At 45.3% G+C, this 20,287-nt stretch overlaps 1 protein-coding gene across 1 annotated transcript; it reads right to left on the bottom strand.

Annotated features, from left to right (window-relative positions):
* Positions 1 to 4,217: 4,217 nt before the first annotated feature.
* On the bottom strand, positions 4,218 to 19,509 carry LOC149338919 (isoamyl acetate-hydrolyzing esterase 1 homolog). Its single transcript, XM_089547815.1, has 6 exons — positions 19,275 to 19,509; positions 13,916 to 13,971; positions 10,805 to 11,024; positions 7,305 to 7,392; positions 5,889 to 6,004; positions 4,218 to 4,516 (listed from the first exon to the last, which is right to left on the bottom strand). Exons 1-6 carry the CDS (start codon positions 19,401 to 19,403, stop codon positions 4,331 to 4,333), a joined length of 795 nt encoding a protein of 264 aa, XP_089403941.1. The 5' UTR covers positions 19,404 to 19,509; the 3' UTR covers positions 4,218 to 4,330.
* Between the last annotated feature and the right edge of the window lie 778 nt (positions 19,510 to 20,287).

Here is a 20,287-nt window from a genome sequence, read left to right as displayed (position 1 = left end):
GCGGTCGGGATTCGATCCCGCAACCATGGGATCAGTAGCCCAACTCTAAAGCAACTAAGCCCCCTCGGCGGGTGGTGCATGCAATAGTCGACCGGAATGTTACTGATGCCACTTTCATCTTATTCTAGTCTAGCGTGCTGATGGCTGCTTCCGCGGTTCCAGAAGTGCATCGTCATGTTCCTAGATGTTTTCGCACTGCACTGCCGGCTGAATGCCATGCAAGTATGGATGCTGCGGGATGTATTCGTTGCGTACGATTTGTATCCAACACAAGGTCATCGGACGTGATGTTGGTCACCATCTGTTTGTTTCTTCGCGTCCACGTTGAAATCGCTCCCGATTGGCGCATTGTAGTCCACATTTTCGAGAGTGGCCTTGAAGAATCTGAGGGTTTCTTTATGCGAAACGTTACAATACACAGGTACAGCAAAGATGAGGATGCCGTTTCCAATTTTGGCTACGTTTCCCGCGTTTCGCAAGCTTTGGCTGAGAAGCACGTGAATCAGGCTGTGCGCAAAATCTGCATTTCTGCGTGTGTGTTGTCAAGTCACTCATTCATGACATTCAGTGCTTACTTTAGCGAGTGCTGCAGTGGTTTTTACAGCTAGAGGCTGCTTAAGGGACATCATCCAGAATAACCAAGGAGCAAAGGAAGAAGAATGAGAATTCGAACGAGGAGGGGAGGAGAAGAGAGCTAAAAGCTATTTGCGTTTGGTATATAAACGCAGCAACAAACGAATCTTACATCCTTGTGCATCTCCTCGCTGAATTAGCCGAACAACAATTACCTAAACAACTTGTTTTTTTGACACTCCAAGTACTCGGATGGATGGTTGCAAGGGCGCTACGTATTCCTACATGCTTGTAATTAGGTAATGGAGATTCTGTACTTGCATATCTTAATGCCGTTACTATCATCTGTACAAACACGCAAGGAAATGCTGTGTCTGGACTCATTAGCGGCAGAGGTTGACTTCATCTTGAAACAAACGTGTTCTTTTCTTGACCTCAGAACTTGTGCAATTAAGATGGCAGCAGGGGCTAGTTGGTTATACGTTGTTTGTTTAATGCGCTGCTACTGGTAAACTGCGCAGCGGTACACGGGATACAGTCCGAGTCCCATTAACAGTCGTGTAGTTTCCCAGTGGTAGCCCGTTCAACCATCAGAAGTTGCGCTTTTTCCTGCGCATTTATTGCACGCTTCCGTTCGTACACGTTGGCAGAAGCTTCTTATTAATGCGAGCGCATTATATTTGTCGTCACACCAAAACCCCGCCAGTGTTCCAGATGAAGTTCGCTGATTGGTTGAGAAAGGTCACGTGACCTTGTTACGTTATCACAACCTGCCCACCATTACAGGTGGTAGCCTGGCCATCGGATGGCGAGCAAGCTGCGCAACTTGGCAGATGACTTTTAATGATTGGTCGAGAGAGGTCGCGTCGCCTTCTGACGTCCTTACCACCTGTCCACCGGGTTGCGAGCAACCTTGTTTCTAGACAGCGACCTATATAGAGAACCGAAATAAAAAATCTGATATACGTGATTGTTGGCACCGACACAGCATAGTGGATGCATGATACTGCATCTAGCAGTCCTAATATGGCGGTTGATAGAACGGCAATTGCAAAGAAACTGACTGAAACACACATAGAATTTGCAAGAGAAGCAGAGACAAATGTGAAATCTAATGCAATCGCATTCCGCTATTATGTTAACTTCATCATCATCATCAGCCTGACTACGCCCACTGCAGGGCAAAGGCCTCTCACATGTCTCTCCAATTAACCCTGTCTTCGCAAGCTGCGGCCACCGCATACCCGCAAGCTTCTTAATCTCATCCGCCCACCTGACTTTACCGCCCCTGCTACGCTTGCCTTCTCTTGGAATCCACTCCGTTACGCTGCGATTATCCTGTGTCACCCAGACTTCGCGTACTTTAACGTGGGAAGCCCTTAGAGCGTGGGGGGGGTAGCGGTCTCGGACTCGAAGGAGGTGCCCTCGACTCAGCGTGGCAAGCTCAGCGGAGACCAGCCACCAAGTGACAAGAGGTTTTTGGGCGTTCGGTGCCCAGCTTTCGCTGGTCGCAAGCCAGAGAATGGGTCGGAGCCAAAGGTTCACAAAACAAAACAAAGTTTATACAGCAATTGAGACGATACAGAGGGTTTCACAAACACTAGTACAAAGACAAAGTGATTAGCAACACAATGCAACTCGTGCAAAGTTAAACTCGAGAGAGAATACAATTCAAAGGAAGTATTACACCTAAAGTGCACTAAAACAGGAGAGAGAGGTAATCAAGCAAAACACAATTTGTTCACCGGGCACTGCGGCAGTCCGACGACCAGAGTTCCATGACGATGCCATCCCGCAGACTGGCGAACGTTGCCTCGTTGGTCCGATGCTGGCCGAGTGGTGTTTTCCCGGGAGTCGAACGGGCGCGCTTTGATGAAGCTTAAACGCTTCGATGAAGCTTAAACGGCGGTCCGGACTGACTTGACAGCGGTCAACGTCCTTCTTTTATAGGCTCGCTCTCCCGTCTGTTTGTTGTACGCGCCAAAGTAGGCGCGCACATACACGCAGTATCTCCCGTATAGTTACCCTTCCTTTCTCTCGCCGGCCGCGCGTCCTCATTGGTTAAAGTCAGGAGTCGTTTCGCGAAGGTTCCAGCGTGTTCTAGCGTGGCGCCGTCGTGGCGCGTAGCCGACGTCCGAGTGCAGAGGAGGGGGACATGTCTTAGCGCTCGCAAGGCTTCCCCCTCTTCCCCCGGTTAAGAGTAGAAGCGACTCGCACGTTCTAGAGAAATCGGCGTGGATGACTCATCCCCTCGGCGCACGCCGTGTCGGTGAGCGGTGGTGGAGGGGAGAGAGAGCACACGCACACAGGCTAGGCGCTCCGCGGGGGTTTCCTCCTCTCCCGTTCGTCTCGTGCCGGCGAGACGCGTCCGCGCGGCGCTGTTTTTCTTTCTTTGCTTCAAGAATGCGCCGAATTTTGTGACATCCTGCGACCAACGATTATCCTGCCTTCGCATTACATGACCTGCCAAAGCAAGCCCATTTCTTTCTTTTGATTTCAACTAGGATGTGATTAACCCGCGTTTATTCTCTCATCCACTCTGCCCGCTTCGGGCCTCTTAACGCTACACCTATAATTTTTCTTTCCATAGCTCGCTGCATTGTCCTTAACTTAAGCTGAACCCTTTTCGCTAACCTCCACGTTTCTGCTCCATACTTGAGTACTGGTAAGATACAGCTTTCGTATATTGTTCGCTTGAGGGATATTGGTACATTTCCATTCATGATCTGGGAGAACATGCCATATGTGCTCCACCCCATTCGTATTCATCTAGTTATTTCCCTTTCATGATCCGGATCAACGGTCACTACCTGCCCTAGGTAAACATATTCCCTCAATGCCCCTCGCTACCAATTGCGAGCTGCTGTTCCCTTGCTAGACTGTTGATTACTTTGGTTTTCTGCATGTTAATTTTCAGCCCCATCGTTCTGCTCTGCCTATCGAACTCATTGATCATTCTTCGCAGTTTATGTCCTGAGTGACTTAGCAAGACAATGTCATCAGCGAATCGCAGATTACTTTGGTATTCTCCATTAACACTCATCCCCAACTGTTCCCATTTCAGGCCTCGAAATGCCTCCTGTAAACAGGCGGTGAATAACATTGGCGACATCGTGTCTGCCTGCCTGACACCTTTCCTTATTGGAATTTTATTGCTGACTTTATGGAGGACTATGGTAGCTGTGCAATCCTTATAGATATATTCCTATATTTTCTCATAACACTCTTCAACGCCCTGATTCCGCAATGACTGCATGACAGCTGAGGTTTCCATAGAGTCAAATGCTTTCTCGTAATCAGTTAAGGCTATATATAGGGGCTGGTTATATTCTGCGCACTTTTCTATCACCTGATTGATAGCGTGAATATGGTCCATTGTCGAGTATCGTTTACGAAAGCCTGCCTGATCATTTGGTTGATTGAAGTCTGTTGTCCTGTCTCTATTAGCGATTATCTTAGCAAATACCTTGTAGGCAACGGACAGTAAGCTGATCGGGCTAATTCTTCAAGTCCTAAGGGACCTGGGAAGGCTCAAGTTGACTTAAGCCTCCCCATACTTTTTATTCCAAAATAACGCCGGTTGTCGGCTTCCCTTATTCGCTGGCCACAACAACATTTCCTTTGCATCATTCACAGTGGGCCAATTGTGCTTGTGCTCATCACCGTTTATTACGCATTAGCCAAACCGGTGTCCTCGATCCAAGTGACCTGCCCGGGACTGAAGCGGTTTGTCCCCCTGCGAAGTATATAGGCCAGGTCAGCTGCTCGGCTTCCACTCATAGATGCTCTTGCCGATGTTGTTGCGGTCCAGGTCACGGTAGTCCTTGAAGATGCGCGGCACATTGCCCACCACCCTTTTGAGCGTGGGCAGCAGCAGTTGAGCGAACCTCTCAGAGCCGGCGCGCGAGAAGTGGACGCCGTCCGAGAAGAGCCTCTTCCAGTTCTGAAAACCAGAGAGCGCGGGAAGCCACGTCAGAATCACTAGCGCAGTGCAAGCAGCATTTGCGCTAGATTTCACCTACTCGAAGTACTGACAATGCATGTTTTCATGGCGTTGAGGCAAAAGCCGGCGGAAGGATTGCCTGACTGGGAGCTTGGCGCTACACTTCAGTTGCAACGCATTTGAAGCAACAGCCCAATTTCCCATGCGAAATGCACGAGCGTAAGTTTCATGCGCCTCAACGCAGTATTGCACGGCATGGAACTGTATAGTGATCACTGCGAGGAGAAACAAAGTTTATTCGCACTTTCTCAATGCAAGCATTTCCACGCTTGCGTATGAAGTTAAAGTGAGAAAAGACGTATATCCCCCTCCACCCACTACAAAAGAAAACAGAATGCAAGTGCTGAATTACAGCCATCTGAATTACAGCGGGGCATATATTGATATTCCGAATTCGTGCGCAGCCGAATTCATTTTCGTTAAGTGTCACAGAATTATTCGGTTAAAATATTTATTATTAAATAGAGTATGTGATGAATTTCTAAGTAAACTACTTTAGCCATTGGTTGCTACTACAAATATTTCAACGCTCAGGATAGAACTATGTGCACAGTAGGTTAAAGCGTAATCGTAATTCGAAAAGTGATGAATAAACCGAAGCTCGGTTTCTTGCGTGTCATCTTCAGAGATTATCTCGCGACTTACAACGCACAGTTCCACGCGTGTCACCTGCCTGAACCACGTTCAACTATAGGCCTACATCAGTACTACAGAACAATTCGCTTCGTCCTAATATATTCCCTCATTATCCACGGCTCGTTATGGCATAGTAGTGCAGGCGTGACCGCACTTAAGTTTACAGATTTGAATAAGATGGAACTAATAGAATATTGCACTGTTCCGGACCGGATGTCTCTTACTCGTTGTATGCGTTAACAGGAGGTTCCGCAAACGGCTCAGTAGAATGAAGCACTCCGACCGGACTGCAATGTGCAACATTATATGTGCAATGTGCAATGTGCAACCGGACTGCAATGTGCTTCATTCTACTGAGCCGTTTCCGGAACCTCCTGTTAACGCATACAACGAGTAAGAGACATCGTACTGCGAAACTACTGCTACTCGGTCAAAGCAGTTCAATGAAATCTGGCTTCAACTATCTTCTTCACTCAACTGCCTTTCACACACGACGTAAAAGTGATGTACGGAACGCCAATATAAACAGCATGCAGAGATGTGGAGTATCTGATGATAATTGCAAATAATCGCTAGAAGTTTATCTCAGTGTTCTGGTAATGTAGGTGACACCTTGCCACATGATTCAAAGTTGTTCAGGCGGCTATGGCAGCGCGCGAGAACAAGTAAAGCTCACCCCATTCTGTTGCAGACCGTGGAAGGCGTCGACAACGGCGATGCCACGTCTCTGGCCGAGCTTGACACAGGCTTGGGCGTATTTCTCTATGCTCTTGAGGACGACAGTGGGCAGCCCTAACAGAGCGAAGAGAGCATCTACTCAGCCGGGATCGAGGAAGCACGTAGCGCGACAGCTGGATTAATAAACTTGCGTTTGTCGGTCCGTCAGCCTGTAGCATATAGGACTCCTGAAGTTAATTTCATTGCTGCTGTTATGAAGGTCCCAGGGCCTCTGACCAGTAGTTTTCAGTCTTAAAGAATGATAAATGTGACTGCAGTAATTAACGAAAAAGTACAGGTACGAGTGATGCAAAAGGCAGAACCTGCTTCAGAACTTCAAAGCGAAAGCTATCAAACTTGAAAAAGCAGTGAAGCTACCATTTGTCTGGAGAGACACGGCATGGAAAAGAACATAACGCGTTAAGTTCACATGGCGAGTAAACGTTGACTGCATACTAATAAAGTATGCCTTTTCGTCATATTTCAATATTCTTTTAAGATTAACAATCTCTCTGAAGTTTCGCACAGTAAGTATTTAGGACTGTGGCCTGGTAACAATCTTGATTGAACTGAACGCACTGATCAGTTAACAAGCAGTGCAAACCGTAAAATTTATTAGCCATAAATCAAAACTCTCAACATCCCCGAAATCAACTAAAAATAGAATGATAAATATTAAAAAAGCATTGAAAACAGCTAATCGTTTAGTTTATAAGAGCGACGGACGCACATCAATCAGACGATCTGTTAAACAGGCCTGGCTTGACCAGTTATATTCAGTCTGTTCAGCTAGAGGCTTTCATGCTTTGCCGCTTCTTAATCGGATCTTTCATCTCCTGGTAGAATTCACCGGTGTCCTGCCCAACTATCCTACCGTCTACTTCCAATGGGCCCTCTTTAATGATATCTGCAAGACTCAAGGCATTTCACTTAATCATAGTCCTCATCCCGGCCACACCTGATTAATTAAGCAGGAGTAGAATTGAATTTGCCCAGCGTCTGCACACGAACGCTACGCCATGCGTCGTTTTCTCAGCAATCTTTGCCACTTCAGTATTATTTCTTGAAGTAAATTCCTTTCAGCATCGTCAGTCACAACATCCTAATACTTGAAGATGCCGGGTGGGCCTTTTGTGCGACTTTTTTTTTCTGGTTTCCATTATCACTGACGCACTTCATTGTCACTTTTTTTTTCTTTTGCTCGGAACATAAACAACTTATGTCGCCACGGGCAGTCGTAATTTCTCCATTTCTGGCGGTCTCGAACGATTGAATCACTGAGCCGACACTAGTCCTGTGGCCCACGAGTGTTCACTGTGACGCCGCAGCAAACCCCTTATTTTTTCGAAAGCAGAGAGGCCGTAAATGCGATTACCGGTGGGTCCACGCAGGTGCGCCCACCGACCCTCGTCCACGGGCGGAGGAGCCGCAATGATCACCTTCTTCTCGGGCACGCCGCATGACTGCAAGGAAACGAGAATGCAACGCGGTTGCTACATTGCCTTTACTGTTCGTCTTGCTTTTCTGCTCCATAACCAGACCCGTGCACTGCACACTTTCAAGCAGCACAGTGGTGGGAAAAATTTAGAGGCTCCCGAAATGCACAGGGGTAGCGAAAGGTGTGTTAGCACTGGGTATTTTTGTAATCCAAAAAGCGCCGTTTTCTAATCAGCAGCAAGGCATGTTCGCCTAGCTGACTCTGCTGGTTTTCTAAAGGTTGTTTTGCTCTTTTTTATTGTTATTATTATCGTGAGCGAAGTTATGGGCAGATGTCTTGTTTATATGTGTCAGCCTAATTTATATATATAAAGTACACTGACACATGCTTGAAGACATTACATGGTTTACTGACGTTCCGACTGGGAGCCAGCCTTCCTCCCCGCTCGAAGCGTCAGTAAACCCTTGTTGTTTTTAAGCATGTGTCAGTCTACTTTATAAATAAATAACTCCTTTTTCACAGTGCCTTCCTTGCAACCGTAATACGAGGCATTTCAAATAAGACTTTACACAATTTCTTAATATAACATTTTTGAGTTAGAAGAGCGCTTTTTTCGACATAATACTGTCAGCGGGGCTGTACATCAGTACAGAGCTAAGAGGTGCTAACTAGCAGGCTGGTTTACTAAAACTGAACAGTTAACTTTTTAACTACTACTGAAAAGCTTCTTCATTATTCAGAGGCGTGTAGCCCACCGCAAGTAATATCCATATTAATATTTAGAACTTCGAAAACGCGGTTACACTCGGTGCTGTGGCCCAAAAAAATTTGCCTACATCACACCAAAATAAATGCGCTTTCGAGAAGCTTTCAGGACAAGCAACCTCTCCAGTGCACGTAACTCGTTGAAATAGTTAAAATTTGGTGGGCCACAGCACCGAGGGTAACCGCGTTTTCGAAATTATGAAAACTGATATCGATATTACGTATGGCGTGCTACACGCCTCTAAATAATTAGTAAGTCTAACAGTGATAGTTAAAAAGTTAGCTATTGCTTATTAGTTAAATAACCTGCTAATTAGCACGTTTTTGCTGTATTCTGATGTACTACACCGCTAACAATGCTATGCTGAGAACAGCACTCTTCTAACTCAAAAAGCCTGTTTTTAAAAGCTGTGTAAAATCTTAGGTGAAACACCCTGTATATATAGCAGGTGTCCTAGCTAAATGTAACCAAGCTTTTAAAAAACACGGTGTGTCCTAGCCGTCTGAAACCAAATGAGGGCTGTTTAGAGTCGCGTGACCTAGACTGCAGTATTTTTTTCGTTCTTCAGGGTTGATTAATTAGTTAAGCTTAATTAACTAACTTTTTAATTATTGACTTAATGAACAAAGTGTCAATGGAAAAGTTGTAGATCGCTTTGAGAAAGAGCTTACTGAGACATTTGCACCAAAGTAATATTTACGTAAAGTAGTTTTTTTACCGGCCTTTAACCATAACCCGCACAATAAGAAAAAGCTTCTACATGGCAACTGTGCCACTTCAACGTGCCAAGATGCGCCTTAAAGAATAAAATTCATTTTTTCTAAAGTCCTCTCCTCGATGACACTTCGTGTGAACATTGGGGCAGAGAAGTGAGTGAGCAGCTCGTCACGTGACAACTTTCTTTTAAGGCCAATAAATGAAGCTACGTAAATCGTAACTTGACGGAAACAGCACTACTAGCGGTTTTTCAAGGTGATCTAAAGCTTTTGCTTTGACTCTTTCTTCCTGAAGTTAACAATTAAAAAGTTGGCTAATTAAACTTAACTAATTAATTAACTTTGAAGTGCAAAAAAATACTCAAGACTAAGCCACGCGACTAAAAACAACCCTGAGTTGGTTTCACTGTACTAAGACACTTCGCCTTTTCTAAAAGTTTGGTTACATTTAGCTGAGACACCCGGTATAAATGGTGGCGTTAGTAAACCATCAGTTTAAGTTCAGCGATTGTCCTGCGTATGTCACTTTCTTACATCCTGTCTAAATTTGTGCTCTAAAAAATGCATTGGAAATGCATAATTAATCTACTGACTGCTGAGAGAGGAAGAAACTTTATTTTCAGGATCGCACTGTTAGGGGCGACCGTGGGGTATGAGATGTGGGTGGTTGAGGTGTCCTGTGCTGACGCAGTGTTCACGGTGTGCCAGCCTTGCCAGGTTGGAGGAGGGGAGACAGGGGAGAGATGCGAGCTTTTGGGGAGCGTTTAAGTGCAATAAGGTGTCTGCCGCCGCAGCCGTGAGGAGGGGCAGTTTGGGCTTTGAGATGTGTCTCGACATCCGAACAGGTACTGTTTGTGGAGTGTGGGGACTTAGTTCGTTAGTACTTGATAAATGAGGTGTGCTTTTGTTAACGGCAGTTAGCACAGTGGTAAAAATAGTGTTTCCTGTTCTATTACCTATGCCTGGCATCCTGTGGTCCTCAAGGGACACCTGGTCCACAGAGGCGAAAAATCCCCCCCCCCCCCGTCCAAAGGGTGCACCTTCGGTGGGTGCACCTCCGTGCATCCTCCGGTAAAAATGTACTTGCCACTTACTATGAATTAGCGTAAGGTATTGCAGGCATAATAAGTCGAACCACTTTCCTCTGCGATGTGGTTCCTTTACGTGCCAGGGCGCGCTTTCAGTTGAAGTTCTGCCAAACTCACAGCCTTCATGGCGTGTCCTTGGATATTACGCTGCATTTACATTAAGGGAGTAGTAACTCATTAGCATCCACCTAAGGTAGCCAAATGGCTACAAAGGAAAGCTACACAGCCTCCACAGAAGCTTAGACACAGAGAAAGGAATTTTAATGAGAGGAAAAGCGGAGAGGTGCACAGATACTTGTTGTTGAAGAAACATTCATCCTGGCACGGGGTTCGAGCCACGGACCACCGCCTCAGTGGGGCAGCCGCTCTGCCAATTGAGCTAATCAGGACGGCCACTCACCTTACCTTATGTGAGCCGCCCTGCTTAGCTCACTTCGTACAGCGACTGCTCGGCTGAGGAGGTGGCCGCAGGCTCGAATCTCGTTCCAGGATGAATGTTTCTTCAACAACAAGTATCTGTGGGAGCTGCATAGCTTTCCTTTGTAGCAATTTGGCTGCGGTTGGGTGGATCCTAATAAGTCCTTACTCATTTATTACAAATCTGCTCCACCTTGGGGGATTCTCCTAAACACTGAAACCATGTCCCTACATTTGGCGTAACACTCCTACTATTGTAGTACTTTATCAACTCTTCTGTAATTCTATTCCTCGCATTGTTCGCTTCTAATCGTTGACACATTTCTTTAATCGGCTCCCTGTTGTGTCAACTTTGACCAAGTGTTCCGTCGCTTCTGTGATAATCCCTCCTTGTGCAATACCCTCTGAAGGGTCCTTAAAGAGTTTAGTAAACCATGATGGTGGCGATACCTTGAGGTAGTCCACCATCTCCTCGAGGTTGGCCTCGTACTCGAGAAGGGGCACGTGGGTGCGGCCCCGGTGCTCGGGCTCGAGGCCGTCGTTGGAGCCCAGCATGATGACGAAGGCGGCCACGTGCTCGGCGTCGCGGGGCGATAGCACGCGGCGCAACACGTGCTTGCACATGCGTGTGTTGTAGCCGCCATAGCCGCGCACCACCACGTCGCACTTCCTGCGCATTAAGCGAAGACCCGCTCAGCAGTTCACAATCCGAAACTTCCTACAGCGCCTACAGCGCTAAAAAGGACTACACTTGGGACATTAGCCGGTAAGAGGCCAAGAAGCGAACGCGTACCCCTAAACACACACCGGTGCTATTTCGCAACGGACGGGCAAATGCCCAGCAAACCAAAAACCTCTCAGAGACGTCTAGCTAGACGTCTACCTAGACGTCTCTGAGAGGTTTTTGTTTGCTGGGTGTACAGGCATCTCCACTGTGAAAGGGGACACATTATCAGCATTAAACCAACTGCTACACAAGTTCAAAACTAAAACCCCCTTCAACCTAGTACATAGTTTTCTTCCTAACGAATAGTGTCCATCTGACGCTTTCATCTTTGATCCAAAAGTAACAGCGCATTTCCTTCTTGTGGGCAGACTGGCTGTTCGCTTTCACGTCGGTGCTGCCTGCGCGTTACAGTTGGAAACAATGTGAAAGGGAATGCATGAGCGTGTAGAGGCCACACATCGCGAAGCGCAGCCGTCGATAGCCGACGAGAATCGGCGGCCAAGGAGCATGCGCAGTAAGCACGGTCGCTGCTCTTCCCGCGCATGCGCCTGGTGCCGTACGATCTCGCCAGGTATCAGCGACAGCGCTTCTCGAGGCGCGGGGACCACGTGTTCGCGTGTTCCCTTTCATATTGCTTCTACATGTACAGTCGCCGTCAAAAGTAAATGGAAGGCGACATTGTCAAAAAAATTAATTTCTTTAAATCTAAAGCATAATGGACCATATTTGTTGCTGCCCAGTGCAATTCCTACAATCACAATTAGTCGGCACACATGTATTCAAGGATGCATTAATTGAGCGGGCAATGATTAAATTTTTCGTCAATATTGCCTTCCATTTACTTTTGACGGCACCTGTGCAGAATAAAACAAGGATATGGATAAACTGAATGCATGACTCGTGCGACATCCGCGAACAAATCGGAATAAATTTCAGCAAGCCCTCAAAGCGATTACGATTAAAAAGTAAAATTGTACCAGCGTGCAATCGCTAGCAGCTAACTCAAAATAATAGGGCAATCTGGTTGGGCTGATGCGACCTGATTTCAAAAATATAGTTCTACACAAGGCAAGAACAGCAGAGAAATACGGTATAGACACAAGAATTGTCATGTGTAGCCTGTTTTTCTATGCTGTGCTTGTCCTGTGTTGCGCCATAGTTTTAAAACGACCCAACCTGATTGTTACCAACACTGGCTCAGTGCTGGCTGACGCGTTTATGCCATTCTTGGATATATGAAAAGACTCCGACAGCTCTTTTGTTAAGCCGCCAGAATCTGTATTCTTGGCAAAACCGGACGTTGGTCGACATGAATGAAGGGCTTCACTCAGTCGCTTTCTTGTCAACTTAACGAGGGGCAAGAATATGCATTTTATTATTAATTTATTTAACTCTTCTCTATACTCTCGCATCCTCAAAATATTGGTACGCAAGACACACGTGCTGCAATGGGCGGTCTGCATGGTAAGAACACGAGCACGCCTTAAAGCAATTAAGATTTCTGTAATCACAATGGCCGAAAATTAATTAATTCCAAAGTAGAAGAAAAAGAAACACATGCTGCCAGTGCGATCTGAACCTACGACCTCCATATGTCGTGTGCAGTGCTTTACCAACTCAGCTATAGCGGCGCTGGTCCAATCTTCTACTTTCGAGGGTATTTATGTTGCGTGTACCTTTAGAATGCTCGGAAGCCCCATCCTCGCCCAGAACTGCGGAAACAGAATATTCGGTATTGCTGCCTGTGTCATGTGGAACGTGATCGAATGGACGGGGTGGCAGCTGCGTGAGAACCCTCCTATATGCTACCTATGGCGTCAAGATTGTCAGAACAAAGGCCCTCGTTAGGCTGTTTATTGGCTTGGTTTATTGAGTTTAACGTCCCAAAGCAACTCAGGGTGTGAGGGACGCCATAATAGAGAGCTCTAGAGGGCGACCAGCTAGGGCTCTTAAACGTGCACTGACATCGCACAATACACGACGAGCCTCTAGAATTTCGCCACCACATAAATGCGACTGTCTCGGCCGGGATCGAACCCGCGTCTTTCGGGTCAGCAGCCGAGCGCCGTAACCACTCAGCCACCACGGATTCTGTTAAGGTACTCAGTAGACAAGGATAGGATAATGAGGGACTCGTTAAGCCATGCATATTAACGAAGCCAACACTCATCGAAGGCAAGAAAGCAGCTGAAGGTATTTTTGTTAATTTGTGGTGCTAAGGAGACAGCGCAATCACTTTATGGCTTAAAATTAACTGTAAGAAAGTTTGCGAAGTGTTTATATATTGGTTCATTTCTGATTTGAACGTGAAACTTAGTCGGTACTCTAATGGTTGTGTATACTAATTAATCGACCGCTGTTATATGGCTTGACACTGTGTGGTGCATTATAAACACGATGACTATATTTTCCTCCAACTGATGAATGCATATTAAAAACTAAACGGCGCCGGGGTCCTCCGCACCAGAAGGCAGTAGTTCAAATGGGAATAAAAAAGCGACTTATAGAGCAAGAATTCAGTTCGCGTTGATAGCCGATGTCTAATTCGACCTACCGATCCGGTTATCGGAGCTATCTATATCGTCATATAGTTTGTATGATCTCCCCAGGATATATACGTAGGAAGAAAATTACGCCAAGGCGTGTAAAACTTTCTACGATGTTTATATTATGGTAGTTCTGTAATTACGGTGTAATTCGGTGGTAGCTCAGTACGGCTGTTGAGTAATCAATGCGCACTAGAATTTTCGCCATTGTGGACCCAGTTGAAGCGGTGGCCAGTTCAGCATTTTGCGACACACCAGAAAAGCAAAGCGTACAGCTTCGATACGTACCTTGAGAAGGCGTCAGCCACGATGGAACCCCAGTAGCCATCAGGAGAGAAGCTGTACTGCACGGGGTAATACGTGTACGCTTATATTCCAGTGCATAAGGTAGCTCACATAAAAAACCAGCTTTCATTGGGGAGGCGGCATTCTTGCTCTGGTGAAAACAAGCCTTTCTTCTACCCCAGTTGATATCAATTGCCATAGCGAAATACTGTGCATCAAATTTAATTTTCCCTCTTGCACCAACATTCTAATTGCATGCTATCGAGCCCCCGACACGGATCCTTCTTTCATTAGCGACCTTCACTCTGTTCTTGAGGACTTGCAGTCTCGATTCTCTCATGCCAACTTCATACTCTGCGGCGACTTCAATTTCCCAGACATCGATTGGGATAACTTGACTGCATCATCTCGTCCATCAAAATATTTCTTAGATCTGGTCCTTACGTTTAACCTTACCCAAACAGTGTGTACACCAACTCGAGGCTCAAACATACTAGACCTCGTCCTTGTATCCAATCCAGAATTAGTTCAATCGCTTTCGTGTACTAGTGGTCTAAGTGATCACTGTATCATAACTTTCAACCTGTCAATTGAAATTCCTATACGCCAACCGTCTGTTAAATACATCCGTGATTATTCTAAGGCCGATTTCCCAAGCATTAACTCCCACCTTGAAGAATTTCTTGATACGTTTCAAATTTCCATACATAGCAGATCTGTGAATAACAACTGGTGTCTTTTTAAAGAGAAAATGTTGTCGCTTATAGAAGCTTACGTCCCGCTCATCTGCATTCGAGGGGATGCCAACAAACCATGGTACTCAAATGCGCTGAGGAAGTTGTCGCGAAAGAAAAAACGCCTATTCCGTAACGCAAAGAAATCAGGATGCGCTAGAAAGTGGGACAAATACTTTGCAAGTCTGCACGAATACACGCAGTTATTACGAACTTCAAAACGAAAATTTTACTGTCACGACCTCATAGAGATAATGCGGGTAAACCCCAAGAAGTTTTGGGAACTTGCTCACGCCCAATAAAAACAGTTCGCACAATATTTCCCTGAAGGCACGAGACGGCTCCGATGTTCCAATTTCCGAACGCTCCGACGTCATGAATTCCTATTTCACGTCCGTATTTACCCAGGAGCCAACATCAAGCATTTTCGTGCCAAGTCTAAATTATGCACCTATGCCACCTGTTACCATCTCAGCAGAGGGAATTTTAAAACTCATAGATAATCTAAAGATATCCACTTCGCCTGGACCAGACAACCTCCCTGCTAAGATTTTTAAAGCAACTAAATATTTCACGAGCCAAATCTTGCAACTCATTTTTGCCCAGTCTCTTAACACTAGTGAGATTCCAGACGACTGGAAATTAAGCAAAGTTGTCCCAGTCTTCAAAGCTGCAGATCGCTCCGACCCCTCAAATTATCGACCAATTTCACTGACATGTATCTTTTGTAAACTTTTCGAACATATAATATACTCGCACATCGCATCTCACCTTGACCACAACCGTTTCTTCTTTCCCAATCAGCATGGTTTCAGGGCAGGTTTTTCGTGCGAAACTCAGCTGTTCGAACTTACAACTGATCTCCACTTAAATCTAGACTCTGCCTTCGAAACCGATATAATTTATTTAGATTTCGCCAAGGCATTCGATCGCGTCCCTCACCAGCGTCTCTTTTCCAAACTCTCAGCTCTGTCACTTGACCCGCTTGTCTTATCCTGCATCCACTGTTTCTTAACCGACCGCTTGCAATTCACCGTCATCGCCAGTCATGCATCTCAAACTACTAGAGTAATCTCCGGGGTTCCCCAAGGATCGGTTCTTGCTCCATTACTCTTTTAATCTTCATCAACGATTTGCCTTCTGGTATTTTATCATCTGTCCGTCTCTTTGCGGACGACTGCGTCATTTATCGCCGCATCAACAATAGCAGTGATCAGGAATTATTACAGGATGACCTAAGCCGAATTCAGAAGTGGTGTTCTGACTGGCTAATGCAGCTCAACGTTTCTAAATGTAAGTTCATGCACATCTCACGTAAACGTTCGATTCTTCATTTTTCGTACTCCCTGAAATCCATAGCGCTGTCTCAAACTAATTCATACCGGTACCTCGGCATCGAGATAACAACCAACCTAACCTGGGCTAATCACATCACGAAACTATGTGCTAGTGCCTCCAGATCACTCGGATTCATCAGGCGATCGCTTTCCATGTCCACCGCAGCCACCAGACAACTAGCATATGAAACGTACATCCGAACTAAACTAGAATACGCCTCAACAATATGGAATCCTCACCAAGATTCACTCGAAGCCATCCAGAATCGGGCAGCACGCTTCATCACCTCACAGTATAAATCTCAGCTCAGCATCACAGCGTTGAAATCATCTCTCGGCATCAAGTCATTAGCCTTTCGCAGGAAAACTTAAATTCTTTCTCTTTTTCATAAACTGTACTTTAACTTTCCAGCACTTCGAGAAAACCTTCTACGAGCTCCGCTACGATCATCGCGTCGTTTATTTAACTCCTTAAGCATACAGCGTTTGCACGGCTCCACCAATTATTTCAATAAATCTTTCCTTCCCAGTGCGATAGAAAGCTGGAATAACCTCCTCGAACACATTGTCATTGAGACTAACCCTTCCAGATTCAGACAGCTCCTAATCGACCATCTCAACGACAAATATTTTTTTCCTGCACCCTATGCCAGCTTCCAAGCCCTGCAAACTGACCAGCCTGTTCTACTTCCAAAGTTGCAATTTGTTTCGGTTTATATTTCTGCTACACTCTGTCATGACGCGATTATTTGAATTTACTTCTGTCTTTTTTTCGTCTTGTTCTACTTTTTTTTCTATTCTATATTTTATATTTTCTATATTTTTCTGTATTTCCATATTCCTTCTATATTTATATATTCATGTATGACTGTTGAACACCCCTGTACCACCTCCCCCCCTTATGTAATGTCCCTAACGGGACCCTTAAGGGTTAATAAATGATGATGATGATGATGATGATTAAGGATGGAAAACCCTCAGTACAAGAGCGCTCAGTACAAGAAACGCTCAGTACATGTTGCGTGCAAGAAACATGCTCGCCTTATGCGAGATTTTAATCGATTGTTGTTTAGAGAAGTATAATATTAGAAATATTAGAGCACAAGGTTTGTTTACTCAACATTTCAAGGAGCGATACTGATTTCATGATCTGAGCACAGTTGGAAAACGGTTCGCAAAGTTTTCTAGAAACACCTACAATAAACATCAAAAGCAAACACTGGAGCATTAGAGCTACTTTCGGGAACAAATACTGCAAATAAAACTGCAATGAAAATGTATTTACTTTAGAGCCGTTTCAGTATATTATGAGGTAAGCACCGCATCCTGTTCAAAAATTGATCAAGTCAAAATGCTGTCGATTGACTGCATTTTTTTTTTGTGGCAGCATCACTTTCTGGGGACAGCTAGTGCCACTTGTATTATAGCGTACTCCCGGCCACTGTGCTGAAATAAATGGACAAGAATAAGCACTCATTGAACTATTACAATGGTCGATAATGCGAATTTTCGGAGTAGTTAATGAGACGTTTTCATTTTACAGTATACTGAGGTCAAGAATTTGAGAGAGACATGCATATATGTATAGTTACACAGCGCTTCTTTTAGTTTTCCAAACATAGTCGTTCATAGACCAGCACTCCTCTCCTGTCCGCCGCTTCAAGCGCGGGGCGCCACTGTCGCTGAGCCTCATTTCGGACGGTGCGCTGCGCCTCCGCAGGGGGATCATGCCACATTCCTCCACTCTCGTCATACCCTCCTCCTTCCACGGTAACCATGGTAACCACCCTCCTGCGCTAGCTTTGCTGGTTAGGCCAATGGCCTATGCCCACAATGCCACCCAAACCAAAACACCCTTGACAGCTGCGGTGTAACTCTCGTTGATAACCTTCAATTCAGAGAGTATCTGCATCCCCGCGAAGATGCGTTCTACTGGTTAATTCTTGTAACTGGTTTGTGCGCAGCGACTATGCGTGCACACTTTTTCCTGGCGACCTATGGCCTGCGAGCGCCCCCAAAATATTCAAACCTCCTCAGCGTCCGCAAACAAGCACATCATTTTTACATTCTTTGGCGCATCACGCTTGGCGAACAAGCACGTCGAGTACCTCCAATCGAAAAGTATCAAGTGCGGCTGGCTTTATTGCGACACTGAGAGAAATTTCGCCAGCCGAAGTTATAATTCCTGTCTATAATTCTACAGTATTATCCCTTCTTCAGTACTGTAAATTTACCTGGAGCATGACGGCTACGATAGACTTGAAAAACTGTACTTATTTAAAAAAAAAGCTGTTCGGTATATTGCATATATGCCTTTCTTGAATCACTCGGTTCCCCTTATCGAGAAATATAACATTCTCCGACTGTTTTGTCCTTGTAACTGAAGTTACTGCTAATCTGTAAATATTTTATGAAAGCAAAACATTTTCTATTTTTAGCTCACCTACAAGGAAGCACGAGACAACGACTTAAGATGAAGAAGGAGAAATGACGTGCCTACATCCAGCACATCATACAATATGCAGTCCTTGAGATATACTATCCTCACAAAACTCAGTAGTTAGAACCAAATTTTGACCCAGCATACGAACCTAAAGACTCCATCAATCTCTTCTGTCGAAATTGTTATAGATTCCTTAAATTGTGTAGTGTCAGATGTTTCTTGTGCTCCAATTGTTGTACTTGTGTCTCTTACAGAAAATTAATTATTGCTTCATTTTCCTGTGCGCAAAATTGTACGTGTTGTCCAGAACAGTCTACACATTGTACCCGCTGTTTTTGTGAAGTAATATGTCTGAGGTATTACGAACCATGGTTGTCTTGCGCTGCTAAACTTGTCTATTTAAATTTCGCCCTTATTGATATTGTCGTTGTAATATCGCATCTACATAACTGTACTTATTTTTGGATACACTGAAGTACCGGTATGTAGGGGGCCAGGACCTTTGTCAAGCTGTCCTTATAGCTTTTAGTCCCGACTCCTAGCTTTTTGAATGGAAAGGAAATAAATATAAAACGAAATTATTATGCAGTTCTTCGTGTAAAGCTGTAATTCTTTTTCTTGTGATAAGCTTCTTGTTTAGGTAATAAGATACGTTTAAGCAGCGGACTACTTTTTCGTCGTGGAGGAATTCTGTGAGCAGAGGCTGAATGTGGGCGTAGCTTCACTGCAGACTTAAGTTGTATTCGACTATAGCGATGCCCTGCTTAGCTAGGCTCGTGAGACTTGAGTATACCGCATGAGCAGCAGCATTTTGCTTTCTCTCTTTCTCGCTGGAGGGCCCCTCTCACCTGAGTCAGGGAGTCGCCGAACAGGTAGATTCGCGGCCACACTATCTTCTCCGGGCCCGTGGCGTTGCCGGAGCCGTGGGCGACGCCCAGCGCCAAGCACGCGACGACGAGGCGTAAGCACCGCGACATGTTCTCACGCAGTCTCACGCGCTCCGATGCTGTACTGCGATTTGCGAGCTTCGTCTGCGTTTACCAAGGAACGACTTACAGCGCACGGAAATTGCGTCGGTCACGAGAAGCGACTCAAAAAGAATAGACAATGGCAAATCGTCTCAGAAAACAATGAGTGCTTGATAAAGCGATGGCAGCCGGATCGATAGCGGTGAAGAGTGGAGCCAGGTAGCCTTGTCTGTAAACACGGTGTGCAGCGAATGAAAGAGTTGATAGCTCGATTAAAGCCGTGTGATGCTCGGACTACTGCGATACGACTGCGTCTGAATTAATGACGTATTTCCTCATAGGGACAGAAAAAGATAATGCCTCTCATGAGACTCCGTTCACTGGGTTGAGCTAGCAAGTATAATGACAGTCTTTTAGGCGCTCTTTCATGACCGAGCCGCAGGTAAAAAAAATTGGTCGTATTCCCCCTTTAAAAATTCAGCCAGATGTGGAATGTCTAATTTGCTGATGTACGTTTACGATGTTTGCGCATCTAGTTTGCATCGTTCGAAGTTTAATTCAAAGCTCGACTGAAAAGTTTCGAAGGAAAAAGTCGCCAATTTCATAAGACAGAGCAAAAACGCAAAAAAAAAATCGCGATCGATTTGCGTATTTAGGCGCAATGCAAATTAGGTGCCCTAGCACTCTGTGGCTGTTGTCTTACATTCTTTATCGTTGTTGTATTTGTTATTCATGATGCTCCTACAAGATTAAAGCGGTTCATGAAGCGTATTCTGTATGTGTGTAGCACAGTAGTTTCTAGACATTTTTATTACATAGCGTAAATAACAAACATACACTGTGTGTATGTTTGTTATTTACGCTGTGTTCGCTCCTCGCCACACGGTATTCCG

The sequence above is a fragment of the Amblyomma mixtum genome, chromosome 6, assembly GCF_055824585.1.
Source record: "Amblyomma mixtum isolate Tamu chromosome 6, ASM5582458v1, whole genome shotgun sequence".
NCBI classification, from domain to species: Eukaryota; Metazoa; Arthropoda; class Arachnida; order Ixodida; family Ixodidae; genus Amblyomma; species Amblyomma mixtum.
Note: the sequence above shows the minus strand (reverse complement) of the source record. Positions and strands in the feature narration are given on the sequence as shown.

Excerpts from the sequence above, each read along its gene's own strand:
- LOC149338919 (XM_089547815.1), bottom strand. The coding sequence starts at position 19,403 with ATGTCGCGGTGCTTACGCCTCGTCGTCGCGTGCTTGGCGCTGGGCGTC. Across the intron at positions 11,025-13,915 it reads GTGGCTGACGCCTTCTCAAG|GAAGTGCGACGTGGTGGTGC; the intron begins GTACGTATCGAA and ends CTTAATGCGCAG. Across the intron at positions 7,393-10,804 it reads AGATGGTGGACTACCTCAAG|TCATGCGGCGTGCCCGAGAA; the intron begins GTATCGCCACCA and ends GTTTCCTTGCAG.